The sequence below is a fragment of the Canis lupus genome, chromosome 6 (assembly GCF_003254725.2).
Source record: "Canis lupus dingo isolate Sandy chromosome 6, ASM325472v2, whole genome shotgun sequence".
In the NCBI taxonomy this organism is placed as follows: domain Eukaryota; kingdom Metazoa; phylum Chordata; class Mammalia; order Carnivora; family Canidae; genus Canis; species Canis lupus.
This window is the reverse complement of record NC_064248.1, coordinates 71,613,003-71,634,848: the sequence shown is the minus strand read 5'-3', so window position 1 is coordinate 71,634,848 and position 21,846 is coordinate 71,613,003. Positions and strand designations below refer to the sequence as shown.

General features: G+C 39.0%; 1 protein-coding gene across 1 annotated transcript in view; it reads right to left on the bottom strand.

The window, feature by feature from the left end:
* The window catches only part of ERICH3 (glutamate rich 3), a 97,567-nt gene that overhangs the window by 4,938 nt on the left and 70,783 nt on the right, over positions 1 to 21,846 (bottom strand). Inside the window, exons 11-13 of the mRNA XM_025478580.3 lie at positions 21,257 to 21,493; positions 11,193 to 11,642; positions 1,409 to 1,531 (exon numbers count right to left, since the gene is read on the bottom strand). Of these exons, the coding sequence (XP_025334365.1) occupies positions 1,409 to 1,531; positions 11,193 to 11,642; positions 21,257 to 21,493 (810 nt within the window). The remainder of the gene's footprint in view (positions 1 to 1,408; positions 1,532 to 11,192; positions 11,643 to 21,256; positions 21,494 to 21,846) is intronic.

Sequence of the window (21,846 nt, the reverse complement as noted above, 5' to 3'; positions counted from 1 at the left end):
ATTAATTAATAAAAATTTTAAAAAGCAGCAAGTGATATTCACAACTGGAGGCAATTTGCTTTGGTGAAGTGAGTGTGTACTTAGGGATCAGACGGAGCTGGCTGAACTTGGGAAACAATACCTCTCTGAGCTTTCATTCTTTTACCGGTAAAATGGGGACAGAAATGCTTGACTCACACAATCCTTGTGATAGTAAACCACAAAATGCTTCGCACGGTCCCTGGCACATAGAAGGCCCTAGCAAGTCTTTCTTCCATACCTCCCTTCTGCTGTTTACCATAAATGATATGTTCTTGATTGAATCAGATTTCGTCAGTAACAACTACTATGAGGGCATTGCAGAATGTTCGGGAGGTACACTGGAGCTCCTCCGGTGGAACGCTCACCACAGAAGATTTGGATTCCCTAAGCAGTCAGGCTCCCCCTCCCATAACTCGTCTGTCTACTTCACGTTCAAATGCCACCGGGCCCTCTCCACACTGCCCAGGGGGAGCTCGAGCTCAGGGAGCCAACCTAAGTGCATAGATTCTGGCTTCTATTTATTGTAACAACAAGTCCTTTTTCTCTGACCCAGGAGTCTTGTGTCTTCTGCTCAGACTATGAAACTGTGGATGGCAACCTTGTTTGCTTGAAAACAGGGTAAAATCTCAAATACCTCACAGCGCTTAATGACTGTCATTAAAAATTAGAGGTAGGGGTAATGCGACCATATGAAGAACAAAATGAATACCCCCCCCCATATACACACACATATATTTAAATCAGGGCAGTTTTAAAAATCCCTCTACTAAATATGGGGAGACCTGATTTATAGAACACAGGGTGTTGGACCCGATGTGTGTGAGTCATGGTCTGCTGAGTCACTCTTAACTGGCAATCTTGCAGCTGGAATACTCATCACCAAGAGCCAGGTCATATGCTGATGGCAGTGAATTCTTCCCTAATTTTAAAAAATAATAATAATGAGTTCAAATAAACCATTGTGAAATGTGCCTTGGCTCTCCCTGTCTCCAGGGGGTCAGGTAGGCGGATCCTCCCACGTACTCAACTAACTGGGTGGCCGCCGATGAGGTGAGACTGATCTGAAAATCCCCATCAATATTTCTTTTATATTCTTTTTTTTTTTCTTTTTTTTTTTATTTATTTCTTTTATATTCTAAAGTCCCTTTTTTTCCTCCAATCTAGGCATTAATATATTCAAAAAAGAATAATAACATTCATATCTGATGTCAGCTTCAAAGCTCCCCTTAAGGCCTCTCAGGCACCTTCTGCCATCAAAGTCATTAGCTGAAAAGAAAATAAAGGTGGAAGGAGGAGGAAACAAGGGTGGGAAGATGGAAGATGGAAACGGGGCTGTCTTTTGCAGAGGATTTCTAAAGGTCTTCCCGAGGTAGTGACGTGCCCTTACCTGCACCTGCGTCAATCTCCGGCTTCCCCGAGTGCTTCTCCTCTTCTGTGCTGCTAACACCAGACTCGGTGTCATAGTGGCAGCGGCAGCCAGGTTCCACAGCTCCAGCTGCAATCTGTCCAACTGATTGGAGATCATATGAAATATCAAAAGGCATAAAAACAGGTCATGGGAACATTGCTGAGCTATTTCACATCATGTCAGCAAGCGGGGTTAATTTTAAAGTATTCACATTAAGATGTGACCTTGTTTTTAAAATCGGTTAAGATTAAATTGCTTCCAAGCCGCGATTTCAAAAAGGCAGACACAATGGGAGATCATGAAGTAAAGAGATCCATGCAAAGAAATACTTTTAAAAGACAACAGCCAGAAGCAGTGACAGAGTAGCCAAAGCACATGCAATGAAATGCCTGAAAACGAGGCTTAGTTGCCTTTTCCTTTCTAGAAACACGCGTTACGGCTTTATAACGCCAGTCATCCCATCCCTGCTTTTTGAGATTGTTAAAACCACCAGAGCTGACTATACTATGAGCATTTCATCCATTAGTAGATTTTGGTGATTCGAACCCACTACTCACTCCGTGTGGACGGAGGAAAAAAGTGAGTGCGCGGTTCCTATACATCGGACAGTGAAAGCGGTTGTAGAAATTCCTCTTATCTGCAGTTGACAATCAGCCATGGAACTTGAGAAACACAATGACCTAAGTTCGAGTCCCGTACTCCACACTAACTGTGTCACCTTCGGTAAGTTCTTTGACCTAAGCCTAAGCCTCAGTTTACCCATCTCTCTTAAAAAGCTATCTACTCAGTGCTTATTGGAAGGATTAAGTAATACGCGTACAACATGGTCATCTTTCGCTCATTAGCAGATGCCTACGCACTTGATAAACAATAGCTGTGACGATGGTGAGCACGTTGATTAGAAGTAGTATCACCCAGTCTGGTATGACTATAGGCAACACTGTAATATCAATTAAATTTGTCTTTAATTTCTGACATGTCCCGCCTACATCTCTTACCCACTGTCTGATGATCCATGTGCCATTTTTGCCACCTTCTGGTTAATTAAAGCTCATTTGAATAACGTAGACCCAGATCTGCCCTCCCAGATAAGAGTAGCTACAATAAAATACCCTTTCTTTTCTTCCTCCTTCCCTCTATCCCCCCTTTTCTTCCTTCCTTCCCTCTCTCTCTCTCTTTTTTTTCCTCTTTCCTCTCACATATTCTGATTCAGTTGATCCAAAGACTACTTGGAGAAAAACAGAACCAGAAAGTGATCTCTCGCTCACTGTAAGGTGACTTGCTAAGGGGTAATTAGTTACTTACTGATCCATCTGTGTTTGGAAGCAAATAGTGAAATGTCTGCTTCATGTGGCTTTTGGGGGAAAAAATGGAAATGACTTAACTTTATTAATCTTAAGAGAAAAAAGCATGGAAATGAAAAGAGGTACGTCAAATAGTTCAAATGTATACTTTGTGAACATCAATTTTCCTCATTCATCCAATAACCAAATTTAAAAAAAAAGACTTTTACAATAATATAGTTTAGAGATGACATCAACTCATGATAACTAGATTATCACTGGGTTTGCTATCAAGCCTTTATTTTAGGAACTTTATAAACATCATACATATAAGTTAAATCTCATCTTGCCCGCTGTAATAATGTTGTCAATATACAATTAGTGAGTTTAAATAAGCAGTGTTTTGGGTCCTTGTGTATAAATCTGCTTGACTGATTGAGCAATAGAAATCCCAAAGACAACAGGACAGGGGGACGGGACCAATCTGATTTCACAGCAATTATTTGAAGTTTTGTTTCATCAGAGCCAATGAAACATCTGGGTTTTTTTTCCGAGTAGCCCACAGACTATAAGTAAATATGGCTTATTATAAAGATATTGAATCATTATGTTATACACTTAAAAAAAATCATGTACATCAATTATACCTCAATAAACTTTTTTAAAGAACTATAGTTTGCAATAATAATAACAAACAATAATTAAAATAAACAGCAGCTATTGAACCAAAGACCATTCTAAGAAGCCAAATGGTACTAGCATAATTTGGAAATTACAACTCACTCGGAATGGACAGTGAAGCCTGTAGTCCCTCTGTCTCAGGACTGTCATCACCACCTGGCCACGTCTGCTGGCTTGCCCCTGGAGGGTTAGGCTTTGGAAGTAGATGAAAAGGCTTTTGGAAGTAGATACACAGTTAGGTGTTGCCTGCTTCAGATTCAGCCAGACTGGGACCCTGGCCTGAGCATCAAGCACTTATTAGGTACGAGACCAGAAAAGGCCTCACTTGGTCATTATTTTTCTCAGGTGATCTGAAACTAAAACTTAAAAGCAAGAAGTTGGCCAGGGTCTAACCTTGAGGGTTTCCACCTACAGGAGAGGAGGATGGTGCCTGCTGAGCCCGGCACCAGCAATGTGATGTGTCACTTTGTGTCCTTAACTACTTAGCCCTTCACCCCCTGAGGCCGCGCTCCTTCCCTCTCTATAAAGATGACCATTAAAAGCAAAGGTGGTTGTCAGTTCTCACAGTCTTCAAAGCAAAACGGAAGAGCCTCGCACACAGAATGTCTTAGATTGGTACCTTTTCCACTCCAATGATATGGAATATTCTAAGATGGTTTTTAAATGCCAAAATATTATCTGATAATGTTAGCTTTTTAATTATGAAAACAAACATTTTAAAGTAATATATATATAGTGCATTCCCTAAATAGGGAAATAGTACAGATTCTTACCTAAAGCTTTTGAAGATTATAAAGTGCAAAAGATAAAACAAAAACATCCTATTTTCACCACTCAGAACTACTGGTTAACATTTGGGTGAATCTCTACGTATCTTTTTCACTCTCCTCTTAGTATACATAGCATTTTGTACCCCATTCTACTCATTTAGCAATATATTGTGACTACTTCCACATATCATTAAATAAAAAATGATTCTTCAGTAACTACATTGGCTGTTCTAATAAGTTTTTACTAAAATTTGGTCAGCCAATTGCCTGATGTTGAATATTGAGTTATTTCCATTTATGTGTGTGTGTGTGTGAAAGAGAGAGAGAGAGAGAGAGAGAGAGAGAGAGAGAGATTATACAGCTATTTTAAATACTACTTATAATCATTTTTGTATTTTGTATTTTTTTGTATTTTGTATTTTGTATTTTTTTCTGACTATTCCCTTAGGGCAAATTCCTGGAGAATTGCAGTTTTAAGGAGCTTATTTTTAGAAGCTTTTGAGATATATATATACATACATCATATGTATATGATATATATATAATATACAGGATAACATACAATGTCTATGATATATATCTATATATATATCTTCTTCAGAAAAAATATATATATTCTTCAGAAAAAGGACGTATCAACGATTTCACCCGTAATGATGGAAGACTGTATATCCCTGTGCTTTTCCCACAAAATCACAACTTCCACCAATTCTTTCTATAGTTGATAATTTCGTAACTGAAAACTGGTGGCAAGGATAGAGTTTTCAATATTAGTAGGCAAGCTTTCTAAATTCCTTCCCTTTTCTCTGTTTTGAAACAAGACAAACTGACCCCATCTCGAATCCTACTAACGATCCCAAGCAATTCAGTATCAGGAGAAAGCTGTGCCAAGAACCTCTCTTCTGAATTTCAGGAATGTAGGGAGCCTGGAAGGGCAGAGGAAAGGTCTACCCCAAGTTCCCAGTGACCTTGAACACCATGCATTTGATCTGATCACTCTGCGTGGAGCCAGTGACCTTCCCAGCAAGTCCCCGTGACAAACTTCACCAGTAACACCGTCTACCTAGGCGGTGCAGACGCTCCTGCGTTACCCCCGTCGTGGACTCATGGCCCACGCAAACCCGGGATTGATTACAAACTCCAGCTGCAGGGAGCTAAAGTCTACCCTCCACACAGCACAGAATAGTGTACAATCGTCTTTCTAAAACTTTCAGGTCATGTCATTTGTAGGCTCAGACCTTTCCAGCAGTTTCCTAGCTCAGAATAAAATCCTCTCTGTGGCCTACAGGTTCTCCCCCTCGGCCTCATCTTCCACCACTTTCTGGTTCCGCTGCTCTTTGCTGCTCACACTGGCCTCCTTTCCAGATCCTTCACTCAGCAACTAAGCATCCGGTGTAGAGTCCTTGCATTTGCTCTTTCTCCCGCTTCCTGCACTCTTCCTTCAGAAGGCAGTGGCTTCAGGTCTCTGTTCAAACGTCCCCTCATCCGACAGGCCATCCCTAAAACACCACCCCTGCCTCAAACCATGACTCTGTCCTCTTACCCGATTTATTTTTCTCCTACACTTAATCTGGAATACCCCATCCCCTGTTTATTTTTCACTTGTTAGGCCCATCTCTCCCTAGAACGCAGACTCCCACACAGGCAGGGGCTTCATGATGTTCACCCTCGGTACCAGGTCGCATAAAGCAGATAACCAGAAACTATTTCTTGGCAGAAATCACTACGTGCTTTCACGATTCATCCAGAAATTATATTCGGACTGCCACTCACAACACGTGATGGTCTGGTTCTCCCATCAGGGCCATCTGACTTGCCTGCCTGGCGATCAAACCGCCTAGGACTTGAGCCGCTACGTCACTTAGGTTTCTATGACCTGGCCAAGCGCTCTGACGTCTTCTCCTTCACATATACACGATGTCTGCTCTCATAGACATTGTACGTTATCCCGTATATTAATAATACTCTGTTCTTAATGTTTTATTTATATTCATAATGCATAAATTACATTAACTTCACATATTAGTCTCCCTAAATTGTTCCACTATTAGAGCTTAAAGCAAAGATCGTGTCACAGGGCGTTAAGACGGCTTAAACGGAAAATAACAGAGAAAAATAAACGCATTACAATCACACCATGTATGCCCTATCATACTGAACTCCCTCCCAAGGACAGGGTCCCACTGCAGCCGGCAATTATAATCTACTTTATCCGCTTCACTGCGTACATCACATCTTTTGTATCAATGCACCTGATGTGACGGTGGACTGGACAAAGCCCAAATAAGTGAGACTTATTATAAAATACAAGGAAGATATCACCTTATCAATCTGAAAGGTACAAAGGTATTGAATACAGAACTTTACTCCTTTATCCACTGCTATGATCTTAAGTGAAAACAATTCAGATGAAGTTGCATTAGTTTGGACGCTACGAAACATCGTTAACGAAGTGTAATTTTCCGGCCCACAGACCTATTCCTAACATAATCACAGTTCAGAATTCAGCACCGGACAGATAGGGGAGATAATCTTCTACACATTATCTCAGCCCCCATTTTGACCTACGATTCTAATCAGAGATCTAAGTAAAATAATACACATTTCACTCTTTACCGTGCCTGCTGACCTAATTTACATAAGCTGTGTTTTGCAGCAGGGTCACCTACATGACCTTCACTTCACTTTGGTTCCGTCCCTCTCTCCCTTTGAGCCACGTAGCTGAAGACTCAATTAAGAAAGAGGAACTAGCCATAACCTCTTTGCTTGGAATCAGACAAGACCTGTTTAATTGATCTAAAATTTTCTTAGAAACATTTAGTCATATAAAGGCTTTGAGACTACTTATGACTTCTTTTAATCTATTATTTTAAGTATTTACAAATTTGTTGTTACAGTTCCTTGAATATACTTAAAAAATCAGCACTCAGGAGTTATAATCTGTGTAGTATTAATCCTTCTACATCAACCTGAACATTTTACATGTTTTTTAAAAATCTGTTGTTTTATTTTCCACTGTACTTTTTTTTAAGATTTTATTTATTTATTCATCAGAGACACAGAGAGGCAGAGACCCAGGCAGAGGGAGAAGCAGGCTCCCTGCAGGGAGCCCGACGTGGGACTCGATCCTGGGTCTCCAGGATCACACCTGAGTCCAAGGCAGACGCTCAACCACTGAGCCCCCCGGGTGCCCCTCCACTGTACTTTATTCCCTCTGCCTCTGGGCCTCCATCCATAACCCAGAAGTTTTGTTCTTTTGTAGAAGATGAGTCATAGAACAAATCTATGAGTTCTTGCACAGAAAGCAACATATTTTTAAGAAAATTTGCAAAGTTCTAAAATAGAGCAATAGCAATACTAAAGCAATACAGTGGAATACTAAGTACAGTAAATGAGAATAGAGTACAGTTGACAGGAAAAGGTATTGGAAGCTACAGAAATAAGTGAAAGAAAGGCAAGTTGTAAAACAAAATGTATCATGTTTCCATCTGTCTATAAAAATAATATATATGTATATGTAATATAGGAATACATTTATACAAGTGTGCAGAGAGAAATTTTTCTGGAATCGAGCCTAAAAAATATTCTCCTCAGTTGTGATGATGCTGTTGTGTGGGGAAGAGTAGAGGTGGGGCAAGGAAGACTAGCTTTCTTTTCATTCTCTCTGTTCTGTATTGTTTAAACTTTTCAACCAATCCTTCGTAAGAAAAAAAAATTATCTGAAGCCTTAAAACGTGATCTAGAAATTATACTCTTTGGAACTTAGCCTAAGAAAATAATTATAGATTTTAAATTACCTTAGGTAATAGGATAACAGAGTACTATTAGTAATAGTGAAAATAGGGGAAATATAAATATCAATAATAGGGGAATGGTTCCATTATAAGAAAACCACAGAATGCGAACAACACACAGACATCGAACTTATTTATAAAGAGTACATAAGAACATAAAAATGCTTATGGTATAACAATGAGAATAAAAAGCAGGACACAACATTCTATAAAAAATAGGATAACCTAACTTTTGTAAACACTAAGTATAGAAATAAAAAACCTGACCAAATGTTGAAGGTGATTTTTGTGTGTGGGCTAAATCTGTGGGGAATTTTTTAAAAATCTACTCTTCTTTAGTTTCTGACTCCTATTTCATGTTATGTTGTAAGCTGTTAAAGAAACATAAACACGGGCAGCCTGGGTGGCTCAGTGGTTTCGCTCCGCCTTCAGCCCAGGGCCTGATCCTGGAGACCCAGGATCGAGTCCCACGTCGTGCTCCCTGCATGGAGCCTGCTTCTCCCTCTGCCTGTGTCTCTGCCCCTCTTTCTCTGTGCCTCTCAGGAATAAATAAATAAAATCTTAAAAAAAAAAAAAAAAAAGAAGCAAACACTCACTAAGAGACCTGGTACATTTATTAAAGCTTAAGAAAGATTAAAAAGTCACAAACCTTGCCTTCTAGTGTTGAACTTGCCTTAATAAAAAGATAACAGAGTGCTTTAGAATTATAGATGTTATCAAGTCAAGAACATAGACGTCCCGTAATATAGAAGAAAAATGATAAACTTACGCACTTTTTATTTCACACATCCAGAGAAAACCACCTCACTGTCTCCCAAGCGGCAGGATCCTAGTCCAATGCTTCTACTGTTCCATCCGTCACCTAAATACAGCCTACGTCACATGCATCTTACTTCACAAAAAGATGTCTATGTCACAAGTCCAGGTAAACAATCTAGTTTTCTGATGTGGAAGTAAAAGAAATGATAATGTCACTGTTACAACTGAACTTTAACATCTCTACCTTTTTTGAGCAGCAGCTTGCCAAATCGTACAAATTCCCTATATTGTACATGTATGTTCCAGAACCAAACAATAAGATCCAGGATCAAAGATTTGAATCAGGGACATCTGGGTGGCTCAGTGGTTGACCGTCTGCCCTTGGCTCAAGGCGTGACTCTGGGGTCCTGGGATCGGGTCCCACATCGGGCTCCCTGCATGGAGCCCACTTCTCCCTCTGCTTGTGTCTCTGCCTCTCTCTCTGTGTCTCTTATGAATAAATAAATCTTTAAAAAAAAAAGACTTGATTTATTTTATAAACGGATTTCTAATATATTTTAACAAGAAACTTAACTCATGTATGGAAAAATCATTTGGACAAATCTCAGAGGTCTTTAATCCCAGAGCAGAAGTTGGCAAACTTTTTCTATTACGGGTCAGATAGTGAATTCTCAGGGCTTTGTGAGCTACAAGGTCTCTGCTGCAAACACTCAACTCTGCCCTTGCAAGACAAAAGCGATCATTAATATAATATGTAAACAAATGAGCATGGCTCTGTTCCAGTAAAACTTTATTTCCTGACACTGAAATTTGAATTTAATTTGTTCACATCACCACATATTATTCTTTTGATTTGAAAGAATTAATAAGATAGATAAACCATTAGCCAGCCTTATTAAAAAGAATAGAGAGAAGACTCAAACTGATTTTTCAAATCATTAAAAAAAAATTTAAAAACAACAAATTTCAAAAACATTCTTAGGTCACAGGCAAGGAGGAAGAAGGAGGAGGGGAAGAAGAAAGAAGAAGAAGAAGAAGGAAGAAGAAGAAGAAGAAGAAGAAGAAGAAGAAGAAGAAGAAGAAGAAGAAGAAGAAGAAAAGAAGAAGAAGAAGAAGAAAAGAAGAAGAAGAAGAAAGAAGAAAAAGAAAGAAGAAAGAAAGAAAGAAAGAAAGAAAGAAAAGAAAGAAAGAAAGAAAGAAAGAAAGAAAGAAAGAAAGAAAGAAGGAAAAGAAAGAATGAAAGAAAGAAAAAGGAAGGAAGGAAGAAAAGGAGGCAGGCCAGATTGTGCCAGTGGTTCAAAGTTTGTCAAAGTGTGCGCTCCAGCTTTTAAGATCCTAAAAAAAAATAAAGTTAGAGACATTAAAAGTATTCCTAAGTTTTAAAACAAATGATTTTAGAATATCAAATTGTGAAAACAGATTTTATCTTGGAATCAAGAATGCCCACCGTATCGGCAGGGGAGACCAATGAGAGAGAACAGGGAAAGGACACGAGTTACAGGGTACAGGATGCTATGTGAGAGCCCAATGTCTGGCAGGCATGGCTGTCCACAGGGCACAACACGGTCCTTTAACTGTCCCCCTAAAGTTGAGAAACGCATCAGACCTTCCACTCGCCTAAGGTCCTGCAACCTGATGCTTGCAGGACACTCTTCATCTGCCCGTGTCAATAGGAACTGTCCTGCATACTCACCCAGGGACCACTGGGTCAGGGGGTCACTCAGTTTCAGAGAAGAACTCAAAGTCAAGTTGGGAGTTTTCTATGAAACTGTCATATTTTTATCTAAATTTAAATTCCCATTGCCCAGATACAATAGAAAATCTTTAAAGACTGGCGCCGCCCTGCTCGAATTCAAATCCTACGGATGCTTCTCATGAGCTATATAATCTCGACAACTTACGGAACCTCTCTGAGCCACAATTTTGTTGCCTGTGAAAAAAAGACATGATAATGATAGAGCCTAACTCAGGGGATCTGGGGCTCATGTAAGGAGTTGATGAGTTACTTATGCAAGCGTTTCAAACTGGCACATTGTAGGCGGCTACCCATGTTAGCTATGTAGGCACGTGTGTGTGTGTGTGTGTGTGTGTGTGTGTGTGTATAGAAGTGTGTATAAAGCTAAGAACAATTACTATTTCTAGTATCAATAACCTCTAAAAAGCCACACATACCCTTGCCTTCAGACACATATTGGGTTTTATTTGATTCTTGAGATTGAATGACCACAAGAAGGAATTTACAGAAAATAGGAAACCAGCTATGTAAGATTTATCAAGTAACTTTTAAAATGCAATAGAAGGAAAAACAGCAAGCTGAAAGTACATGTATGATTATGTGACGAAGAGAGAAATAAAAAATTTGAATGCCTCTGGCATTATCACAACAGTATTTCCCAAGCTTTGGCAGAAATGCAAGGACCAAAATCAGCTTCCATGCATGGGAACAATGGCAGGTCAAGTCAATGGCCATACTTACCATCTTTTTCCACCCTATGGGGACCTGCCTTTTTGTCCTTCACCTTAGCAGTGCTTCCTTCCCAAAGCTTACTTTGATCCTTTTCTTCTTCTTCCTTGGAAACATGTTCCTTGGACTTCTCAGATAAGCCCTCTGCAATCACTGGGGTCCCTTCCTCCGGTTCTTCTTCAAGAACATTCTCCAAGCGTTCCTCTATTGGCAAAGGCTTGGTGGCTACATCTGCTGTTATTATTTCTTGATCTTCAATTTCAACTTCTAAGTAATCCTCCGTCGGAAGGTGGGATTTTCCTGCCTCATCATTTTCACTCAACTCCTGAGAAGAGGAACTTCTGGCACTTTTGTCTGGGCTATTTTCAGAGTGGGCTTCCCCATCCCCAAGTGCAGATTCATCTTCACTGCAGCTAGAACATGGGTGACTTCTGGAGGAGGAGGAGGAAACAGTTTTTACATCTAAAAAATAAAAAATGATGACATCATTGTTTTCCCATAAAGCAACTGGTTTGATTGTGGGAGGTATGTTAGCAATAATCACACTTAAAAGTTTTCATATCGGTTAATAGGTTCGATGCCCTTTTCACATCCATTGCACATAACTGTCCAGATAAAGAAAACCCTATGTAATCTGTGAGTCTCTAGAAGTTTTCAATAGGAAGTCACTTTTAACTAAAAACCAGCTGTATTTGTTTATTGATTTTTTAAAAGCCATTTTATTGGAAAACCTTCATCTCTTATTGTAGAAGAAACAGGATACTCTTACTTGTTCAGTGAGAGTAATATTTCATTTTCATCTTGGGTAGCCACAGTCTTCTCTGTGCATACAATTTAAATTTTTATCCACTGTAACACCAACCATACCCAGCTAGCAAGGTGTACTAGAAAAATCGATGCACTTGCATAACATCTTGACACTTTAAAGATATTTTTGAGGTGATGTTTGTTGAGTGTGTGTATGTGTGTGTGTGAAGGAGGACATGTTGTCTTATTTCGGGTTCCCCCAAAACAGACACGGAGGTCAGGATTCATGTGCAAGGAAGGTATTAAGGGTCTGCTCCAGGAGAAACTCTCACAACTGTGGGGGAAGCAGGGCAAGGAAAGGAATAAATCAATGAAGGGAGCTCCTTCAAGCAACACCTCGACCTCAGTCTGATCCCACAGGGACCTCTGAGGTCTGAATGATAGTAGGGTTTTTCCTCCCTCAAGGAAGGAGTGGGGCTTTCATACTCTGCTCCAGTCAGACACAGTGACCGGCCCCCCCAGGGTAGGCCAACACCTCTTGGTGCCTGGGGACGAAGCAGCTCTGTAGCCCAGGGCTGCCCTCAAGAAGGCAGGCGGAGCTGGAGCTGGGAGGTGGACACATGGCATCATACAAGGGCTTCTAGAAGACGGCGTGCCCCGCTGATGGGAGGCCACAGATCTGCAGACTAGAAGCCTAAGCCTACCCCAGCCCAAAATGGTTTGGTACTTACCACCCAAAAGCCCTTTCAAAAACCTCCAAGAGAGCAACATCCAGGCCGAATTTCTGGAAGGAAGATGCGTGGCCTGAAAACCACAGCATAGATGTGAGCCCCAGAGATACGAACCTGCTTTGGAGCTTTCTAACCAATAGATAGTTTTTTTTTATGGAATATAGTTTCAGAGAAAACATCCCACACCTAAACACTGCCTCGTTTTCTTGTTTTCTCTTCTCTGTGTGCCCCTTACTCTTTTCTCGGTTTCTTTGATTCCTTTTATTTCTGGCGGGAGCAGCTTGATACAGACTTTCAGGGAAGAAATACCTTTTCCTCTTATCCTTTTCCTTCATGCCCTCCAGCCCAAATGACTCTCCATGACAGGGCTTAGAATTTTAAGAAGAGTCACAGAGACTTATCAGAGTTTCCGCAAAGATTTGAGAGATGCTACACAGCAGTAAAAAACAAAAAAACAAAACAAACAAACAAAAAACAAAACAAAAAAAACAACTCTAAAAGGCCTTTAAGCAACAGAACCCCTTAAGTGCAATTCCATTTGTTTTTATCTCCCAACTACCTTGGCAGGCACCAGATGCCCACTGTTTCTAAAAGGAACACACACTTTAAGTACTCATTCTTTATCTCCATTTTATAAAATCTCAATAGACTGTCTCTCACCGGGAACACAGCAGATCAAGGACAGTTGTTCTCTATCTTATTTGTGTCACTTCAGAAACTTTAGTGACTATGAGCTCACCCTGTCTTAAGCATCTCATAATCATTTAAAGAAAAACAACTCCTACTTGCTAGTTGTCCAAGCAATGGCTCTCATTAACTGCACAGTTAGCTAGAACGCATTATCATACTTGTTCCGCACTTCCAAAAATTTTCATATCTACCATCTTTAATGTTGATATAATGACTCACTTTTGGCTCTGAGAGTTGTTCACACACTAAAAAAAAAAAAAAAAAAAATGAGTTTTCCTCTACCTTTCTTTCATAGCGTCTATTAATTGCGTTATTTTATTTCAAAAGGCTGAAACACGCTCTGGTTCATTTTGATTCAGGCCCTTAGAGAAGAAAGATCAGAAGAATGAATGGCCTTCAAGAGGCAAGGGTACCTGACCTCCCATATAAACTCATTTCAGTTTTCCAATTTCTAACTTCGCTGTACAATTTAGTTTCCTTCTCATTTCTTTCTCTCATTTTCATGCAGACACTGGGGCAAGACTTTGCCTACAAATAAAAGCTCAAAATGTTCCAGGGCCATGGAATGGGATTTTCGACACTAATTTTATTTATTGTCTTAGAAACGAAGCAAGTTTTTAGATAGAAGTTTTGTCTAAAAGAGCATTTTATATAAAAGAAATTGGAGGGCACATATGTAATTTTTGTCTGTTTTTAGGAGGGAAAAAGCTATATTAAAGGCATTGTTGGTAGGCAACTCTGGCTCCCACCCAATTCTGTTTTTCTCTCCAGGGCTCCCTGCAGGTATCGAAGCTTAAGGAATCTGCTCTTGGTCTTTATGGTAAAGGAATGATGTGCACTCATTGGTGTGGTGCCATGATTCCATGCCCTAAGCGGGACCTCTGACTTTCCGCCCTGCACATTCGATGAGGCTCCAAACCCTTAACTGTCTTCTCTTTCCTTGTCACCTCCTCCTTTTGCACGACTACTGTTTCACACAACAGGAGACTGAGAGAAATTAATACGTTCTCTGTAAGATAAAACTAGGTGTTTCAATCATGACTCAGCTATTTAATAGCTTTGACTTTGGCTATTCCGCTTAACCTCTCTAGCCTATTCTCTTGACTATAAAATGAGGCTGATTCTCTCTGTAAGTCATTGACACAAAATTAGCATAATCAAATCAAATAATGGTTTCTTTATGAATTCTAGTCTTTCCCCCTCCATGAAATCATACTTGATAAGTGTGGTCTAATACATTTCTTTCTTGTGATTTCCCCCTGCACACTATATGAAGAATCGTAATGCAGTGACATTTTGCTGAGGAAAAAAGAAAAAGATAAATATAAAAAGGTGTTTCCGCATACACCTACTTGTACCAAACAATGAGGTAAGCACTTTACAAACATCTCATATAATCCCATGGAATAGCTATCTTCTTTTTCTAGATCTAGAAAATAAGGGGGGACACCTGGGTGGCTCAGGTGATTAAGTGTCCACCTCTTGGTTTTTGGTTCAGGTCATGATCTCAGGATCGTGAGATTGAGCCCCGTGACAGGCTCATGGCAGAATCGACTTGGGATTCTCTATCTCTCTCCATCTGCCCCTCCCCCTGCTCACATTTACTTGCATGCTCTAACATAAATTAATTAATTACATTAAGTTTAAAAAGAAAGCAAAGTGCAGAGAAGTTAAATAATACCAAATGTCCATTAGCTATAAAGCACCAAGTTTTGTAAGACTTTTTTTTTTTTTTTGGTAATGACCTATTATAGTAAAACCAAGACCACTCTACTTGCCAGAAGGCCTTCAAACAGAGAGCACCTGCTGTCATGGATTTACCATTTCTCCTCTTAACTAACTTTGCGCTGTTACCACCCCAAGGTGACAAATGGAAGATAGTTCTCTCAAAACACCAGAACTCATGGAATTCAGCCTCGCTCCCCTTTTATATCCCTTATGGTCATTCTCCATTTCAGCATCTATGTATATCTCCGGAATCTCTACTGCTTATACTACCCGCCTGGCCAAGTTGCTACACACCTGGCCAAGGGTGCCAACCACTCACACATCCATAGTCAACACCACATTCAGGAGGAATTCTGCTCCCTTCTCTCATAACTGAGGTTCTAAGTTGTTCTCCACCTTTCTACCCACGTCCATAGGTCTGTTCATTAAATGCACACTGAGCACCTCCTCTCTGTGAGGCTATGTGCTAGGTTTTAAGGACACAGTAGAGGAAAAGGCAGGCCAGGCCCTACTTCCACAGAGATGATACACTCTAGCCAGACACCCCCTCCTTCTGCATGAGCACAGTAGATCATCTGTACGTGTCCACTCAGATGTTTGTTCCCTCTCCTTCCAGTGTCCAAGGAGAGCCCTCTCAGGAGCTGCTGTCATGCCCTTACTGCAATCAGTAGCCATATTGTCTGTTTTGAACCAATTATAAGTCCTGACCTTAGTTTTCTATCATTTCCTCACTCTCTAGCACAGAACATGATTTTACTATAGTTTAAATTCTCCATTTTCTCCCTTAGGGTCCTGATTTTAGCTGCTTTGTTTTGGATTCATGACCTTGAAGCCTCGTGGACACTTTAAGTTCACACACTCAGTACAAGTATGTAAATTCAGTGAAACATGACTAGCTTTCACCCCAATAACTACCACTCATCCCAACCCAGTGGATCCAATACTCTTCTGAACTCTAACACAAACTGCTTCTCTCTCCCATTCTTTAGTCTCAGGGTTCACAGCAAAATCTGTGCAGATGCTGCTCCTATTGTCTTCGAATTGGCCATGACACATGAATTCACACATCCTACTGTTATTCATATTAACAGTTCTATCTTGATTATACTCACGAACTCATCAAAATCTGTTTATACTTTATATTAGATACAGTGGCTTAGTCAATATTTTCATGTATGTCTAATAAATTTTCTAACAATATTTCATATATTGTCTAATGATGCCTAATTAGACAAGTACTTCATACTCATAAATATTATATAATCAATGTATGCTTAATGAAAATAGAAGTAGAAATCATTAAATTCCAGCTATAAACAGTAACTAGTTATTTGCCTTAAGGGGGAGCATATGTCCTCACACTGATAATTCATGACTCAATTCATCAATGAGACTAATACACATATCTTTTTGTAAGAATAAACATGTACAGGTAAATGCAGCTCTAGCGGGAAGAAATGAAAAAAACTGAGAAAAGCTTAAAAATTCCTCCATATGTACCTTTAATTACACTTTTTTAAACATTAAAATGAATACTTAAAATTCCGGGAATATAACCAAATTCTGTGTCATACTGTGCTGCCTAAGTCCTTTTACATTTATCCTTTAAGATTAAGATTTTAGGGGTGCCTGGGTTGCTCAATGGGTTAAGCATTTGCCTTCAGCTCAGGTCATGATTCCGGGGTCCTGAGATCGAGCCCCACATTGGGCTCTCTGCTCAGTGCAGAGCCTGCTTCTCCCCTTGCGTCTGCAGCAACCCCTGCTTGTGCTCTCTCTCTCTCTCTCTCTCTGTCAAATAAATAAATAAAATCTTTCAAAAAAACCTTAATAAAGATTTTATTGGGTGTCTCAATAATGCCTTTGTTGTGTACAAGGCAGATTCAAAACTGTACAGAAATACCTCATAGGAAGGTATTTTATTTGGACTGAAAGATGATCCTGTATTTAAATATTCACCTGAAAGCCATGACTTCCTACTTCGACAATCAAAATGTGAATATGGATTGAGGAATCCTTACCATTCAGAAAAATTAGTTTGACTAATCATGAAAAAAAAAATCACACATACAGACTGACCTGAAGGCCGTCTACAGTCTTCCCCTAATCCTCTCTGTCCAAGCAGCAGCAGGTTATACTCAAGTCCACACAGTGTGGCTTCACAGCATCTATAATTTCAGGACGGAAGGGGCAGCCTTCCTTCACAAGCTTCTCTTCAATAGGCCAAGAAATGAAGAGTGAGATTCTTGAAGTCAATAAGTCAAGTAAATAGAGTATTTTTTGTGACTCTGGAATTTTAAGTCTTAAGGCCTATTCCTTCAACAGACTGGAAAATAGCACAAATGAAATATTATCTTTCTTCCTTGAAAAAGCATTTGCTTTCATTCTTCTATTCTATTCTTTGCAATTCTGGGAAGAGATTCTCTCTCAACTCTTTCTCATAAGAAGCTATTGATTCTTTATCTCTTACTCATAAGCATTATCACCCAAACTGTCCATAAAAGTATAAAAGTATATTCTCAGCGACATGACCTTTTTTCCCCCTCAACCTTCTAACATTCATCTATGACAATATATTTTCAACTGGTGAATTAGCGCCTGGGGTTGCCAACACAAATGCAGAGAAAAGGAAGCTGTCATTCTTTTTAAACGATGGAAAGTCTCACGCATCATCCCTAAACCTGGATGCTCTCCTAGTGGTTCTTGGTCTCAAGCACTCATCACTCATGGGCTGCTCAGCACAGAGCATTCATCAAGGCGGGCCCACGCAATTGTTAGCTGGCAGTTTAAATGGGGCCGACTTGTCACCAGAGTGACAGCCTGGGCAATTGTTTGCCCTCTGGGAACAGGTGCAGGCAGGTTCAAATGAAACACATCCAAATACTAACAGCAAGATTCTTAATCATGTCAATAAAAAGGATGAACTGGTGTCTCAGATTCAGTGGTCACAATATGCCTCTTACACTTTTGAAGATGAAATGCAGTCTGGCTTTGTAATAGAGTGTTCCAAGGAATCTATTGTGTCATTATCATTTTTAATACATGCTACTTTGTTTGCTGGGTGAAATCTCTAATTCAGATACTCCACATGCTAAAAGGAATGTTTCTGAATAACACAGAGCCAGGTTATCAAAATCAAAGGATGGGAAATAAAAGAGCTGGGAGGTAGAGGAAAGAAACAGTAATATGCAATGAGATTTTATCTCAAAATAATGGCAAAGTTTTTAATGTAAATACCAAAAATGCAAAAGAGCTCTTAAAAAGGATAGCTTAATAATATCATTATTGAAACAACAAAATGAAAGTTGGCAAATTTAACTTTTGGCTCTAAAATTTCCCACTTGTGGGCTCGATTTTATATGTTCTGGTAGCTTTCATTACATATCTCTTCAAAAATATTATGTATCCTGTGCCTAATAATGCAGGTAACTGTGTACAATATTTTCCAATAAAATTCCAAAAGCATATACTGTAAATGTAACTAGATATCATGACTAACAAAAGCACCTTTGTATCCTTGGTGTTAAAAAAAAAATCAAGTAATTGCATAATATTTACAAAATATCTTTTAGGAAATCACCTCTGTGAGGAATAACAAATACAACATACAGTCTTAGCTTTCATAGCGTAACAATTGCATGCTATTAACTTGTGTGATTAATTTGAGGGGTAAAGTTTAACATATAAAACTCTAAGAGAATAATGAATTACTGAATGATAAGAGTTTCTTTAAATAAAGAGCCCAGTGAAAACTGCCAAGGTAGGAGAGTCTTGGAAGAGGAAGGGCCTCAGCTGGAATGGAGCTAAAGGCCCCAGAGAGGACAGGGAGGTCCATCCGGGGAGGAGAAGGGTCAATATCAGTAAAGGAGAAAATGTCCATTTTAATCTCCGCTGCTCAAAAACAAAACAAAAAGCAGAGGCCAGACAAGAAGATGAGGAGGCTGAAGATAAGTGCCTCTAAAATGTATAGTCTTAAGGAAGCAGAATCCTTTTAGTGGGGGAATTTGTTTTACTTTTAGGTAAATAGGTATTTTCTCATTTGGAAAAATGTTCTAGTGTTTCTCCAAAATCCAGGCTCTGACGCTGGGTGATGTTTATGTCTTGGCTCCTCTGCTTTCTGGCTGCATGCGTTACTTAATCCCACCATATCCAAGTTTATTCATTTGTAAAATGGAGATAAAAGGAAAAAGCACTTGCTTTTTAAGATTGTGTGAGAGAAATCAGATAATTCATGTAAATATTTAGCACAGTGCTTAGTACAGAGTCTTAATAAGCAATACCCTTTGGATGCCTTTCCAAACATAGGATTCCAATTATTTATATGCAAGCAGTTTTCAGTGTTAAAGCTTACCTATCTCTGTTGGCTAGTCAATAATTATAGGTCTAAGTGATTAAAGCTTTCCCTCCAAGGATGATCCAAGTACTGACTACATCCCTTTCTGTTTGAACATAAAAAATTATTCTGTTTTAGAAAAAAATCCATCTAATCCCCCAAAAACACGATGATTATGCAGCACAAAACTAATCCCAGATGACCAAATAGTAAAAGAATGTACTACTGAATCTTCATGAAATCAACACTTGTTAATTCCCCACCATTTCTTTCATTAAAGAAATGAAAAATTGAGTTCCCTGTGTTTTGAGCCAGTTCTATTTACATGCAAACACATGTTCTATTCTTTTCCAGGCTCAAGTCACTCATATAATTTCTTTATAATTTGATTCATGTGGTGTCACTTTTCCATAGAATTCTTTAACTTTCTCTATGTCATATAGGAATATCAACTTCAATTCAATATTCACATTCAAATTGAGAACAAAAGCTTATATATTAGGCATGCCTGGAAATATAAAATGTAAGTTTTAAGAGAAATTACAGAAAGGGTCTAGTTTAAGACTTTATAAAAAATATTTCAATGCCTAGTCATCAATCTTGAGTAGATCTCCCAACTATAATAAAAGTGACAGCAAATCTTATTTTCAAGTTTACTAATAGCAAGCATCACTCTAAATTTTCACATTGTGCTTCACTCTTTGCTCTGCCTGTCAGGAAACTCAGGATTAAATTTTTAGTTCAAGCTTAGTGATGGTCCCTAGTCAAATTATTTCCTCTTTTACTCTAATTTCTATATTTTATTGCCTTGTATGTGTGTGCATGCAATTTTAGAATAGTTTTGCTTTAAATTCTTTCTTGAAGATTGGAACTAAATATTTCCTCTTGTGATTATTTGGTTACTGAATTTACTCTTATTTTATATTATCCCAATATACCTCCTTGAATTCTAAATTTTGAAATTTTATAGAGAAAAAATGTTGATAGGTGGAAAGACTGGAAGAAATGGATAGCAATTCAAAAAGTCATCATAATATAGCTTCCTTCTCTAGCCCAAATCAAACTACAAGGACATACATATACTTAAATATGACAGGATTATTGTTATAACTAGTAAATGCCCTCAATATACCAGGCACAATCTCTGTTTAATGAAGAATCACATAGCCTTGGCCAAACCCTTTTGTGGGACAAAGGAAGAAATTGGTTCCTTTGACTGAACATTATTTCAGGAAACTAAGGTCTTTAACAAAGTCTTAAAATATCTGAGATATGCCTCAGATGATAAGGGTTTCTTTCTCTACCTGAAAACTTTTCTGTATTTTTCCCATGAACATTCAGAGTCCTCTTAGGCTCGAAGACTGTGAAGGGCCTCCTTTGCCAAGAGAGAGAATCCACCCATGAAACTAAGACGCCAATATTCTGTATTCAAAGTGATCTTAGGGCAAGAATCTTCAACTTTCCTTTTAGCAGAATGGGAGCTAGTTTTCGTTTTTCCAAAATGTTGCACACGCATGTGTGTGTGTGTGTGTGTGCATGTAAGAGGGGATGATTTGGGATTTAACAAAAAGGAAGTAACTTTCTAAATAAACAGAAGACATGTCACTACAAGCTCTACCTGATCCTTGTTGAAAAAAAAAAATCCCAGCAAACTAAGGAAAGAGAGGACTAAGGACTGACTCTCTAAATTGGGTATCTTTGGAAGACTGATCAGCATCCTCTGGTTAGAGAACGAGTCTCTAAACATTCCCTTTAAAGAAGATCATCTCATTAAATATAAAGAAAAGAAAAGTAGTGAGCACGCTGGCTGGCTGAACAGCCCACGTCACATGATAAGAGAAACAACCTGCCTTGTTTATCTTCCTCCAGGTCATTGTCAGAGCATCCGTCACCTTCATCTTTCACATTGTCATCGGCATCTGCTGCCTTCTGCAATGAGGTGTCACTCTCCTTTTCTGGGTCTAAATGATCTTTTTCATCGTCTGAGGGTGACTTTGAGATCCCATTCATTTGATCATCAGCCTGTCCTTCTTCATTAGCTTTCTCATCTAGTTTCTCCTCATCTACTTCAAAATCTTCTTCATATTCTGAAAGAAAAAAAAATCACGCCTATGAAAAGGAAAATAGAATCCCTGATACTTAACCCATTTTACTTGAATGAGAACTTTGACTCCACTACCCTCTCTTCTCTGGGCCTTTCTTCGCTTCTTTTTCACACAATTAGTGAACATGGAAAACTAACAGCAAATGATCAAAGATTGCAATCAGTTACATACACAAGAGAAAAAAAAAAAGAAATAAAGCTCCAAATGGCAAGCCCTAAACCTAATGAAAGTTCACTTACGAATGGACATCATCATCTACAATAACCAAAATGGACAAGAGAAGAACTTGATAGAAAACAATAAATTAGAAATAAATTAAAAATGAAGAGAACAGG